Source organism: Panthera tigris, chromosome A2, assembly GCF_018350195.1.
Source record: "Panthera tigris isolate Pti1 chromosome A2, P.tigris_Pti1_mat1.1, whole genome shotgun sequence".
In the NCBI taxonomy this organism is placed as follows: Eukaryota; Metazoa; Chordata; class Mammalia; order Carnivora; family Felidae; genus Panthera; species Panthera tigris.
In genome coordinates, this window is record NC_056661.1 from 51,969,122 (window position 1) to 51,983,402 (window position 14,281).

The 14,281-nt window shown below is 44.2% G+C and overlaps 1 protein-coding gene across 1 annotated transcript in view; it reads left to right on the top strand.

The window, feature by feature from the left end:
- Positions 1 to 14,281, top strand: part of SLC6A11 (solute carrier family 6 member 11) — a 133,744-nt gene that overhangs the window by 2,753 nt on the left and 116,710 nt on the right. Inside the window, exons 2-4 of the mRNA XM_007075526.3 lie at positions 505 to 639; positions 756 to 896; positions 4,188 to 4,278. Coding sequence (XP_007075588.2) covers positions 505 to 639; positions 756 to 896; positions 4,188 to 4,278 — 367 coding nt within the window. The remainder of the gene's footprint in view (positions 1 to 504; positions 640 to 755; positions 897 to 4,187; positions 4,279 to 14,281) is intronic.

Here is a 14,281-nt window from a genome sequence, read left to right on the forward strand (position 1 = left end):
TCTTAATGAAAAAGATTTTTTTTTTTTTTTTTGCAGATCACTTCCAAAGTAAATAGGAAGAAGGGGTCCCCTTCACCTAGCCTGTTGAGGTTACTTTAGGATAAAAAAGAAGAATGTAATGTTCAGGGAGAGAATGGATTTAACCTAGAGAGTGCTAGAGAGTGAAATATATACATTATAGAATTAAGCAAAGAGAACACTTCCTTTTTACATTATCATCTTAGATGCACAACATTTCTGTGAGATAAGTGGTACGGATGTTAAATATTAAAAGCCCTATTTTACAGATGAACAAGTTGAGGCTGGGAGATGTGAGGTAGATGTGCAGAGAGCACAAACCCAGGGCCATGTTTTCTGACTATGGTCGTCAAGATGTGAACTTGACCTCAAGCTCAGTGAACATTATGTCTTGCACGTAGTAGGTGATTATTAAAGATTTCTTGTGCTGAACTCGAAATAGTAGAGGCAATTTTAACCTCATTCCCTTACTTTGCATCCTTGTAGGGGCGTTCCTGATTCCCTATGTGGTGTTTTTTATTTGCTGTGGAATTCCTGTTTTTTTCTTGGAAACAGCTCTGGGACAGTTCACGAGTGAAGGTGGCATTACATGTTGGAGGAAAGTTTGCCCTTTGTTTGAAGGTAAGCACTGAGTTCAAGAATGAAATGGTGCCTGGGTGATGTCAGGCTGTGAAAGGCAGCTGAGACTGTTTTAACAAGGTGGTAAGAGACCCACATCACTCCCTTTGTTCTTTCAGGCATTGGCTATGCAACACAGGTGATCGAGGCCCATCTAAACGTGTACTACATCATTATCCTGGCATGGGCCATTTTCTACCTGAGCAACTGCTTCACCACCGAGCTCCCCTGGGCTACCTGTGGGCATGAGTGGAACACAGGTATGGTCCCCAGGGAGGGTCTCTCTGCAGGTCCTGCTGGGGGACCAGGGATTGGGGGTATGCCCTTGTCCTGGACATCAATCCTGGCCTCTTGACATGAATCCAGATTCCACTGAAACTGGAGATCAGTTCTGCACTGGGTCTGGTTGCCCTGGCTCAGTAATTGGCATGGGTAGAAGAATGGTGATGTTCTTTCCTCGCTTTGCTGAATACAGAGACTGAGCCCTTTGTGGGCAGAGAGAGGTTCAGGCTCTAGTTCCAGCCAGGCCCCTCTGGGTGTCAGATTTTCCTCTGTAAAATGAACGGGTTAGGCTAGATCAAGGGTTGCAAACCATGGGCCTGTAGACCAGTTAGGCTTTAACTCAGTGATCAGTGAATTTCAAAAATGTGTTTGGTTGCCAAAATTTAAAAACCAGAAGACCTCACATGAAAATCCAGATTTCCCGCTTCTCTTGAAAAAATAAATAAATAAAAGATCTGGCAATAGCAGACCCACATTCTCACAGTCTTGCTTGACAGCAGCTGGGGCTGATAAGCAGTTGTCTTTGGATAAGGCATCTGTCCACAAGTTGGCCACAGTCTCCACTCAGCTCACATTGCTTATTTACTTTCCCAATCTAACCCAGGTAGAAATTTGAATGTACCACTCTCCCACTTCCTTGAATGGATAACTCTTTAGATTACTTTGGATTCTAATGTGCTGTTTGCTTTTCAATTTGTCCATCCTATCGAGATGGTGTCTTAAAATCCAGGGAAAGCAACATCATATTTATTCCCTATCTGTGATGGCTGTGCTCAGAGCAGACCTCGCTGATTGACTGTAGAACTCTATCCTTTTGAGCCTAGTCTTGGCCTCAGAACCCTTCTCAGCAGTGCTCCAGGCAGCCACTGCCTTTTGACTGGAATGAACACGCATGCCTTAAGCTGTTCACCATCTGTGTTATAACCTGTGGTTAGGTTGTCCCTGGAAGGGTCGTTTCATCCTGCAGGCTGAGGTATGGTAAGATTGGGTGGGATGTTGGTTATCAGCATAAGGAACAGGGAGTAGGGAGTAGTAGGTCTAGAAAGTGCTGTGATGTCACTTCCAGTGCTGTGATGACTGCCCTGCTCCCACTGTTGGATTGTGTGGAGGTCTCACTATCTCTCTTTAGGGCATTGGTTCCTAACCTTTCTTTGGCTGGGGACTTCATAGAGATGTTTATCAAATTAAAATTCAAGGATATATTCTTGGAGGCCTGCAAGTCCTCCATGATAATTTAACTGTGTGTGTTTATTTTGAGGGCACTCTAAAAATACGCACATGTTCTAGATTATCTGCACAACCACCTTCCACCGAGGACAGTCAGGAGACTTCAGTGCCCAGCGTTGTGCGTGTTTACAGTTTAAGATGGGTTCTTGATAAGTAGGATGATGGTGGCCAATGGAGGAGAGCACAGAGATTTAATTTGTAAATGGTGCTTTGGTATTCATCAAAGTCCAGTTAGGAATGCCACAAACTGTAAGAATGAAGATCTTGCGCAAGTGTGACCAGAGGAAAATGATAGTAGAATTGCTTCTCAAATAGCCAGTGGAAGAATAGGCAAGCTGAACTCCACAGACCCTGCCTCCTCCCTTTGGCTCCACTCTCCTGTCAGGAAATCCATTTAATTTCACAAAATGGCATTGTCCTACACATACATTTTATGCTATCAGTTTGAATTGTGTTCCGTAGTTGGTATTTAATGCATAAATTTAATTCTGGTTTTATAGTCGTATGAGTACTATAATCACAAGGACTTTATAACTCATTTATTTGTACACAGATGTCATTTTAATAAAAATACCTTGTCAGTGTTGGATGTCTGAGAAATTTGTTTACTCTAGGGAAAAAACAAAGAGACACACTATTTTAGAGACTGATCAAAACTAAGGGCTCCCTTCCCTGGAAAAAGGCATGAGGGTTCCTATAATCTCAGGTTTTCAGACTCCTTTCAGGATGTTGTGGCCCCCACAGACTCCCCCTCACTTCCCCCCCCGCTTTCAGAATATGGTTAGTCCTTGCCAGGAGGAGCAGGAAGGAGGCAGACGATTGGGGGACTTTTCCCCAGCAGACGGCAAACCTTTCTCCCACTGGTTTGCAGCCCCCTTTCTCTCCTAGCATGTGAACACTTGTGTTGTGTAAAAATGTCATGTGTGAGAGGTGCTTCCTGCTCCAGAGGCTACAGATGTAGTTGGAGGGTTTGTACCCATGCGAGGAGAGAGCAGTGCCAGAGCGAAGCAGACCACTGACTCCGTGCTGGGTGCAGGGGCTCCAGAGTGAACAGTGCAGCTGCCCTCGGGGAGTTCACAGTCTGGCGCAGAGCTCTGTAAACAGGGGTGCTGTAAAGAGGTGCAGGTTCTGTGGTGGGAAACAGACCTGGGTGATAATCACGAGATGGGGCACTGGCCGGAGTGGACTCCCAGTTCTGTCCCTAACTGACTTTATAGAGGAGGGAGTGGGTAGGGATATGGGTCCCTTGACTGTTCCTGAACCTTAGATTCTCCTCTTCAAAATTAAAGGGAGTTGGAGAAGGTGGTTCCTTGGAGGGTCTTTACATTCTACTTTTCTTAGAATTCAGGGGAGGGAGATAGATGAAGTCTCCCTGGAGGAGGGTGTCAATCTGGGCCTTTAAGATTGAACAGTTGGATATTTTTACTGGAAATTCAACTCCCCCTTGGTCATCAAGTTTCATGAAATGAGACGTTCAATAAATCCTTTCTTGGATTGACCAATCAAGCGAGGGAATGAGGAAGAAAGCAGAAATTCTTTACACCTACAGGCTCACGCCATTTCATCCAGTTCCCACATCTTTATGAGGCAGTTGCGATATCAGTGTCTTCCTACGTGAAGGAAAACGGAGTCTCAAATGCATTACTGTCGTAGGGACACTGTGACCGACTCACTCTTTTAGACCCTCCACCCCTGCTGGGGCCACTGGGCAGGACAGATAAATGCCATGGAGAGGGCTTCTGTAGGGAAGTGGGAAAAAGGAAAGGAAATTCAGAACCGTGCAGGAGGAGAGTTTGATAGGGCATTTGGAGTGGAAGTGAGAGAAGGTGTCGTGCCCCCAAACCTTTCCCTCCTGTTCTAATCAGACCAGACCTCTCATTTAAACTGTAAGTGATCGATTTTCCTCCTCGGTGTTCTCTGAGGCATGTTTGCTTAGAGCGGCTAGTTAAAACCACCTGGTTGCACCATCAGCTTTGAATGTTTCCCAAGGTCCAGCCCTTGCAGAGGTTAATCTTGTCTTTCTTGTCTTGTTTCCACTGTAGAGAATTGTGTGGAGTTCCAGAAACTGAACGTGAGCAACCACAGTCATGTGTCCCTGCAGAACGCCACCTCTCCCGTCATGGAGTTTTGGGAGTAAGTGGAAAGTGACTCGTGTCCCTTGGCCTGTGGGGCCTCTGTCCTGGTTCTGCTCAGTTAACATTGCCCCCACCCTTGGAAAAAGTCTGACCCTTTCTTTCTCTGGCTTCGCACTTCCTGGTTTCTGGGGACGTTTGACTGCTTTGGAAGCCAGTGCGGAGATTTTACACGTTTCCTAAAGGAGCAGCTGAGAGGAATGTTTTCTTGTTCTTTGATGGCATGTCAGCATGCCTGGTTGCTTATTAGGGCAGGAAATTCTTGCTAAAAATGGTAGTTTAAAAAAAAAAAGGGTTTTTAACAAAAGAGGAGACATATCATGTTTGCTATAAACTAAGTCAGAAGTGTATTTAGCCTGGAAAGCAGAAGTCTCCAGGGCAGAGAGGGCAGGTTAGCTTTCCTTCAGTACCTGAAGTGTCATGTGCAAAGGAAGCAGGTGAACTTGAATGGATAGAGGTTCTAAAGAGGCAAGTTTAAATGTGCTTAAGGGAGAGGTTAGTTTCATAGCATGGTCTGCAAGTACTTCTGAAGGTTGTGATCACCCAACCCTGAAAGTGTTTACCTGGTGGAGGGTCACTAAGCATTGTTGGGGAGGTGTCTGAATCCACCGACATTACAGGCAGTAATTGTGTGAATGGGCATTTCCCCAGAGGTGGGCATTCTTCATTAACATCCCAAAGGGGTCTGTGACCTGGCAGTTACAGGGCTGCCACGTATGGTTATAGAAGTCGTGCACTGCACAACCCTAGGGGGCCTCATTCATATTGTGAAATGTGTGCTCCAGAATTGTACAGTGCCAACCTGCATAACAGTACACAGCGGCCCTGACTTGGGGTCTTCTGAGGTAGAAGGATCACCTCGTTTTGGGTATTGAAGAGATGTTTCCTCTGTGGGTCAGAGGTTGGGCTAAATGTTTTCTGAGACTATTCAATCTGAAAAAAGTATGGCTTTGTTCAAGAACATTGCCTACCCTAATGCTGATTATAAGTAGGGTAGAGGGGCAGTGGTTTTATGAGTCATTTTAATTCTCTTCCCAGATACCATTCATCTCCTTCCCTCTCTAGAGTTCATGATGCTAAATTTAGACTTATCATTCTCATGTTTATAGTTGGTGTGTGTATGTCATACATATATATACACATTCTATATTAATATGTAATTATAAACTTTAATAAGCTTTTATTATAAAAATTATAAAGCTTTATATAAAATTATAAAATTATAAAAATTTATAAGCTCTATATAAAATTATATATAAACTATTTGTATGTTAGCTATATATATGCTATATATACATCTCCCAAATAGTACCTAGATCTTTGTGGCATACTTACAAGTTTTTTATTGATGGTATCCATTACTTACTTTTCTTACAACTTTGTTCTTTGCTCAGTTTTGGTTTTGGGATGTTCCCCTGTTGATACATGCAGCTTTGGTTCATTTATTTTTTCCTGCCGTATAGTATTTCAATGTATAAAAAGACTACATTGTATTTAGCCAGCTCCTCTTGATGGGCATTTAGACTTTCTCTAGTTTCCCAGTGTTACTAAGAACACTGAATAAATGTCTTGCCCATGCTTCCCTGTGTGCGTGAAGGAAGGTTTCTAGGCCTGTGCCTAAGAGTGGGATTGCTAATGGTAGCGTGCATGTTTATTATCGGTTTTATCAGGTAACGTCCAATTGCTTTCTAAAAGGATTGTTCTAATTTACTTTCCAAACAGTAGTGTATGAGAATTCTACTGTTCCATATTCTAGACAGCATTTGGTCTGGTTAATTTTTAAGTTTTGCATCCGACTGTTCTAAATTTGCATTCCTCTAATGACTTGCGAGGTTGAGCACATTTCATGTGTTTTTCCCTATTTGGGTTCCTCATCTGTGAACTTCCCATTCGCATTCTTTTCTCTTTGGATTGTGTGTCTTTCCTCATGGGTAGGAATTCTTGACACATTCTAGATATTAGTATCTTGACACATTCTAGATATAAATATGCTGCAAATTGCCTTCCCTAGTGTGTGGCTTTTCTTATTTATTTATGGCATTTGGAGTTTTAACTTTATTGAAGTCAAATTTGCCAGTCTGTTCTTTTTGGTTTGCACAGTTGGTATCTTATTTAAGATGTATTTCCCTACCCAAAGTTGGGGGAAAAATCTTTTATATGTTCTTCTAAAAGTTTTAAAGTTTTGGGGTGCCTGGGTGGCTCACTCGGTTAAGCATCCGACTTCAGCTCAGGTCATGATGTTGCCGTCCGTGAGTTTGAACCCTGCATCAGGCTCTGTGCTGACAGCTCAATGCCTGGAGCCTGCTTCAGATTCTGTGTCTCCCTCTCTCTGACCCTCCCCTGCTCACTCTGTCTCTTAAAAATGAATAAATGTTAAAAATTTTAAAGTTTTAAAGTTTTGTGTTTTCATATTTAAGAATATAATCTACTTGGAATTTTATTTTTGTACATGGCATGATGTAGGAGTTCAGGGCTGTTGTTGTTTTTTAATACAAATTATCAAATTTTCCAGCCATATTTACTGAATTATTCATCTTTTTCCTATGATTTATAATGCTATCTTCCATACATAGTTATCTTAAAAATACAGGTCTGCTTTGGGGCTCTTGTTCTGTTCCATTTGTCTCTCTAGCTAATTGTGTGTTAATACTACACCCACATTTTTATTGTAAGCCTGGAGCTGGTAAGACATGTGGGGACTTGTCTTTGTTCTTTTCCAAAATTGCCTACCAAATGAATTTTAGACCCAGTTTGTCAGGTTAAACAACAATAAAGAACAAAATAACTTCGTGGGGATTTTGGTAGGAAGTATATTGAATGATTAGGTTAATTAGAAGAAAATTGATATCTTTGTGATTGAGCCTCTCTGTTCATGAACATGGTATAGCCCTCCATTTATTTAGGGTTTTTTTTTAATGCCTGATACAATAGTGTTACTTAAATGTCTACAAAGTAGTGGCATTAGAATACCTGATTAGAAATTCAGGTTCTCCATTCCTCCCCAGACCTACTGAGTCATAGTGTCAAATACAGCATACATAAGACATGTGCTAGAGAGAGGATTACTGTGGTAGGTGGACTGGTGTGGCCTTTCCCAGCCCCACTGGGCTATGATTTCCCAGAGGCATACTACAGAGACTTATTTGTGACCTGCATATTTTGAGGGTCTGTAAAACAGGGTCTCTTTGCTCCCTTAGAGAATCGATCCTGAAACCCCACAATGGAGAAGATCTCCGTGTAACTTACATTGTTTCTCACCACTTATTTCCTTTGTGTCATATATAGAAAACCTCAATTAAATCATTTTTTTGTGTGTGTGAAATATGTTTGTTTATTGTCTGTATTCACCAAAAGGTAGTCCTAAAGGAACACCTTGTCTGGCTTTACTTACTACTGCTGGTCTGTGGAAGATCCCCAAGGAATATTTACAGAATGCATAGATGCATGCAAGGAAGACAGGCAGGCAATATTTTCTTGGAAATACTACACGAAAACTCAGAGTGGGTTCTGGCAAGAATTCATCCTGTCACTAAGGTCCCTGGCCAACAGCATCGATTGCTTCCTGGATCCCTTTGCACTATCCATATCATCACCTTATTTGGACACAAAGTGGTGGGAGGAGACAGCACCCTCGTGTGTAACTGAACCTTGTGGCCTACCGCGTGGCCATTCTAGATGAAAGTCCATGGGAGAATGAACCCATGGTTCTAGTTTTCTATTAGATTGCATCTGTATCATCTGTGCAGTGTTGAATTCTACATCCTAAAGGTACTCAGATACCTGTGTGACAATCACCTTTTCATAAGATGCTTTTGTCAGACAGTTCTTTTATGTATGTATGTATTTATTTTTAATTTTTTAAATGTTCATTTATTTTTGAAAGAGATAGCACGAGCAGGGGAGAGGCAGAGAGAGAGGGAGACACAGAATCGGAAGCAGGATCCAACCTCTGAGCTGTTAGCACAGAGCCTGATGCGAGGCTTGAACTCACGAACTGTGAGATCATGATCTGAGCCGAAATCGGACGCATGACCAACTGAGCCACCCAGGCGCCCCTGTCAGGTGGTTCTAATTCATCTCTTCCCAGAGATGAGCTTGGAAAGGAGACTCTGTGAGATGTTCATAACATCCTATGAAACGCCACTGGGGCTACATGCATTTGAGAAGGGTTGAAAACTGTGTCCTTTGTCAAGAACATCTGTTGTCTTTGATTAACTCAAATTGCCAAATGTATTTTCCTGTGGAATCATTTGGAGTCGTTCCTTTCTACCCCCACCCTACCCCCACTCCCTGAATGCTAGCTGTCCATGCAGCACAGTTTGACACATACTGGGAGGGAGTTCTTCCTTAAATTCAGCTGACAGTTGACTTCTGGGGCTTTGGATGGAGCATGTCTAATTCCTTGCCAGTGTGACAGCTCTTCAAGTATTGTATCAAGTTTCCTCAGAAACGTTTCTTCTTTGGTTCTTTGTCCTGTTTCCCTGTGTGGCTGGCTCACGGATGCCCCACCTCAGGGTGCTCCTGGTACCTTTCCTTACTGCCTCTGACCTCATTCAGGCCCACACACTGCTTGGTCCAAATAGACTGCCTTGGCTGCCTGCTCGTTCACTCATTCCATAAATGTGTGAGTTCCTGGTATTCATAGGAAGGACACTGCACGTTTGGAGGAGGCAGAAATGTGGGATGCAACTCTAGCCCTCTAGAAGCGGAGGTGAGACAAGCCCCTAAACGGCCATAAAATCAGGTACAAGGTGTTACTTCCCTGCACATGACTGGCCATAGCTTCACCTTGACCTTGGGCACCTGGCCCAGCCCACCCCCTGTCTTACAGGTTCATTTCCCTTTTCAGGGTACAAGTTATTGGCTTAGCCAGTGAGAAAAGGTTGGGCCCTGGGTCAGTCTTGGACTGTGGCTCAAGCAAGGGGCCTATGGGGCAGGGGCAATTTGTCTTTCTCATGTCAGATTTCAAAATTAGGCTGTTCTGGTTTTCTTAGTAACTCATTATGCTTCTGGCATCTGAGCATTTATCTAAATATGTTTGCAGTCCTAAATTTTAAGCCTGTGTCCTCTGCTGGGATTGAGTACTGCCAAGAGTGTAACCACCGTCGTGGCATCAGGTGGACTTTGGTCTGTCTTCACATCAGGCCTTGGGTTCCATTAGTCCACGTGTCTCCAGCAAGTCCATATTTGCTGTGTGTACAATTAAAATCACTTTTGCGTGGTGTCCATTCAACCATCATTTGTTGAGTACATACTGTGTGCTGGGCCTGAATTAAGCCCTAAGGGTTTTCAGTTCTGTATCTTTGTTCAGAAGGGTGTGGTCTTATCTTTCTGGTGTATCTTCACTGGACAAGGTTTTAAAATTTCATTATTTCTAAATCATGTGGCTACTTGATTTTCTCTGGACACAAAATTTGGGAGGCAGGGGAGCTGGAGTGAAGCCCTGATTCCTGTGGACCCAGGGCCCAGCCCTGCCTCCCTCTCAGACTCCTTCCCCTCCACCATCGCCCTCCTCCACCTGGCTTTCCTTCTGTCCTTTGTACGTACTTGACCCATGCTCAGTCATAGGTCTTTGTTGTTCCCTTTGTTTGGAAGATTCCTCACCAGATCCTTATGTGTCTGGCTCCTTCTTACCATGAAATCTTCATGCAGATGTCATTTGGGAAGCCCTCTCTGACCATCCCAGCTATATCAGCACTCAGCCCCTCTCAACCCCATAGCTCTGTTTTATTGTCTACGTAGCCCTTACTGAAATCCCCGCATCTTTGCTTATTTTCTCCCTCACTCCATTAGAATGTAAGCCCCATGCCAGGAAGGGCTGCCCTCGTTTGTTCCCTGTTCTGCCAGCACATTCTAGGTGCTTAACAAATATTAGTTGAGATGGGTAGGTGGAAGAGTGAATAAACGAACAGATGTTTCTTTTTAAAAAAAATTTTTTTTAACATTTATTGAGAGACAGAGACAGAGCATGAGCGGAGGATGGGTCAGGAAGAGAGGGAGATACAGAATCTCAAGCAGGTTCCAGGCTCTGAGCTGTCAGCACAGAGCCCGATGCGGGGCTCGAACTCACAAACCGCGAGATCAAGACCTGAGCGCAAGTCGGACACTTTACCGACTGAGCCACCCAGGCGCCCCTGGACAGATGTTTCTTAACTCCTCAAAGTTCATTGTCCTCATTTGTAAATTGGAAATGATCATGATAACACTCACCTGCAGGGCTGAGATGAGGATTGAATGGGTCCTCCCCTGTCTTGAGCCCGGTATAGTTTAGACCCTTTGGAAAGGACTGCGTGCAGAAAGAGAATGTTTGTGATTGACTTTCCTATTTGTGAGTTGGAAATTAGTCACATTCCCTGCTTTGCCAGCCTCTCTGGATTTCTGTTGAGGATTAAAGGGGAGAACACATACTAACTTTGATGGGGTGTAAGTGGGGTGCCCAAGTTAGCTCCTGGTACTGAGGTTTGGTGCCCCACTTCACCCCTGCCTCTACAGGTGTGGATTCATGGCTGATCCTCATGCAGCGTCAGCCTGTGTGTCTGAATCAGCCATAGTGCCTCCTACTGCAGGTTCAGAAATGCCCCCCGACCCTTCCCTAAGTCAGAACCCAGCACTGCATGGCACCGTCTACTCCTGCTAGTTTGGAGTACTCCACTCCCAGTGTATTACCTCCTTGACGTGCACAGTGTAGACTTGAGCGGCAAGTTCTAGAATCCAGTTTAAGTCATCGCTTCCTCTACCAGCCCAGTGCATGACCCTGGGCAACTTACCCTCCTAAACCTCCATCTGCTTCTCTGAAGATGGGAGGGTCATAGGACCTAACTGTCAGGGTTTTCAGTAGTGTTAGAAGAGATGAGGCCTGTATGCTTTCCCGGTGGCAAGTGTTCAATATGTGGTAGCTAATTTTTACAAGGAAGATGTCATCCACATCTTTGAAAGTCTGCGTGGATTCTTTTAAACATTCTTAGAGAAGTCTCATCAGCCAGGTCTGTATGCCCCTCATGGTGGACCTGGAGAACTCTCAGTGCATTTTCTTCACCTGGTTGTTCTTTTGACATTTTCTGAGAACCTACTAGGTGTTGGACATCTTATCAGTAGTCAGAAACATGAGGGGGCGGTGCTACTGTCCCCAAAGAAGCACACAGCTTGGTGGGGGAAGCTGGAAAGTAAAGATGTAATAAAATAAAAGATTTTTTGAAATATAAAGCAACAGATACGTGTAGGATGGTTGCATTGGGCCAAGATGAGGAAGACTGGGCTTTGGGGAAAGCTTCATGGAGTTGATGAGGCTTAGCTGTGTTTTGAAGGGTGAATAGAAGTTTATGTGTTTGCCAGCGGAGTGATTGAATAGCATGCCAGGTGGAGAAATAGCTTAAGCAAGAACCGAAGCAAGACCTGAAGCTAAATGTTGAGGCTTGTAGACTTTACCTGCCATACTACTGCATGTGGAGCCTAGGGAATGGTGGGGGCTTTGCTGAGGAAGTAGGCAGGAGCCAGAGCATCTGGTCAGTCACAAGTCTTTACTGAGTACCTATTATATGTCAGATAGCATTGTAGGTTCTGGGATACGGTATAAACAGAACAACATACTCTCCTGGTGGAGCTGGCTTCTCAGACAATCAAATACACAGAAAGTATTAGGTTAAGTCAGGATCGTTCTGCTGAAGAAAAAGCAGGCAGGGAACAAGAGTGTCACAGGACCAAGGAGGACCTCTTTAAGGAGGTGACATTTGAGCAGGTACCTGAGAGAAGTGAGGGAGGCAGCCATGTGGATGTGGGGGATGAGGCCTCGGGCTGAAGGAGTAGCGGGGGGCTGCGACCCTACAGCAGGGGAATGCTTGAGGTGTTGGGGGAAGAGCCGGCAGCCAGCAAGGCTGGAGCCGAGTGTGAAGGACCTTGGTGCCTTTCCAAAGGGTTTGAAATCATCCCATGGGCTGCCTCCAAAGGCCCCATCCATGGAATAATAGGAGTAAGACAGATCACCCATGCTGCCAGGTGGACGCAGGAGGCAGGGCTGGGGGGACACTTTCCTGGTCCAAGTGCATGAAATTGAGTTTTCTGCCAGAGAGAGGGCATGTGGGTGGGAAGGGATGGGCAGAAACAGTGTTGTGAGGATGGTGGTAATTCTGCTTGGCCAATCCGTGCCCTGAGAAAGTAAGAACACGTCCCTATGATCTGTTAATGCCTCCCAGCTACCCGCTGGCATGCATCCGTGGTGGGCTTTTCCTCATGGGGGCAGGGGGGAGGCTCCAAATTGGCCTGGACTCTCTCATAGCTTTTACACGGCAGTGGAAGCCAACTTAGCAATAACTCTCAGTGCTTGGGCAGTGTGTCAGCTTTGTCCCCAAAATTCCACTTCTGGAACTTTATCCTACTTGGGTGACCATTCTAGTTATGAACAGCATGCCAATGGCAACATCGTTTGTCGTTGTTGGAAAAAAAAAAAAAGGGACACATGTAAAATGTGATACTGATTAGATACATTGTGGTATCGTCGCAAGAACTGCTAAAAAGGAATGAACAGAAAATGTGTTGATATGGAAAAAAATCTCTAAGGTCAAATTAAGTGGAAAAGGCACAGTGTAGAAAGTTGTATATAATACCATAATTGTAAAAATATATGTACATGCCTTGTTTTCGTAGAATATTTCTGGAACCTTACACAGGAAGCTGTTAAACGTGGTGACCCGAGAGTGGGATGGGGGCACACAGGCATGGAGAAAGAGAGTTTTGTTTGCTTTTAATTTTTTTGTACTATTTGAGTTAAAAAATTAAAACCAGGAACATGATTATTTCATAATTTAAAAAAATAGGAGCTGAGAGGTTACAGAATACATTGTCATTTATGATAATGATCCCTCCTGAGTGACAAATCTTAATCACAGCCCTGGTAGTGAGTTACTTGTCATTATTTATTTATCGTATAAACCGTTTTTCTTAACATTATCTCATTTAATTTTTATATCAGCCCCATGAGATAGGCAGAAGAAAAACAATTCTGTTTTCCCGTTGAACAAACATAATCTTGGAGGAGCTGAGGGATTGCCCAGCTCATACACCAGAACTCAAAACTCCTGGCTCTGGCTGTCCCCAGGGCAGCCCTGGTTTCTCCAGAAGGCGCTGCTCTCCAGTGGGGTTGGGAGGGGCTGCCTCCCCCTACAGATGTTTCCTGTGGACCAGAGGAATTCACCTCCTTCTGTGCTCAATCCTCACCACCAGGGAGGCTCCTGGGGGCCTGAGTTAAGGAGAGCAGGGAGGAGATCACCAGCCCCCTTGCAAGGGAGCAGGCCAGGGCCGCCCTTCCTAGCTCTCAGGAGATGCACCAAAGCAAACCCAAACTGGCACTTTCTGTCCTTTTCCTTGTAATTATTTAATATTTAACTGGTTGCAGAAGTAGTGAATGTTGTAAGTGATTCAAACACAACAGCTACATAAATGAGATACATCTGTGCATCAGATATACATAATTTATAAATATGTGTTTTAGTCCATTTGGGCTGCTATAACAAACATACCACAGATTGGGTGGCTTCTACAACAATTTATTTCTCACAGTTCTGGAGGCTGGAGGTCCAAGATCAAGGTGCTGGTAGATCTGGTGTGTCGTGAAAGCTCATTCCTGGTTCATAGGTGGCCATCTTCTCGCTGTGCCTTCACCTGGTGGAAGGGGCAAGAGAACTCTCTGGGCACTCGTCCCATTAGGAGGGCAATACCCTCATGACCTAATCACCTCCCAAAGGCCCTACCTCCTAATACCATCACCCTGGGGGTTAGGGTTTAACATATAATTTGGGGGGACACAAACTTTGAGGCTGTTGTTAACAATTCAGAATCTCTTCCTGTCAGTATTTCCCTATGCATTTAGCTCCATTCTTCTTACCTTTCTTTTTGCTCTGTGTGTTGAAGAAAAGAAATTCCCAGGTTCAGGAATTTAATTCTGTAAAGGTCAGCTCCCTTTTACAGAAGTGGGTTCTCCAGTGGACACTCGATTTCCTTGTTGCAAAAGT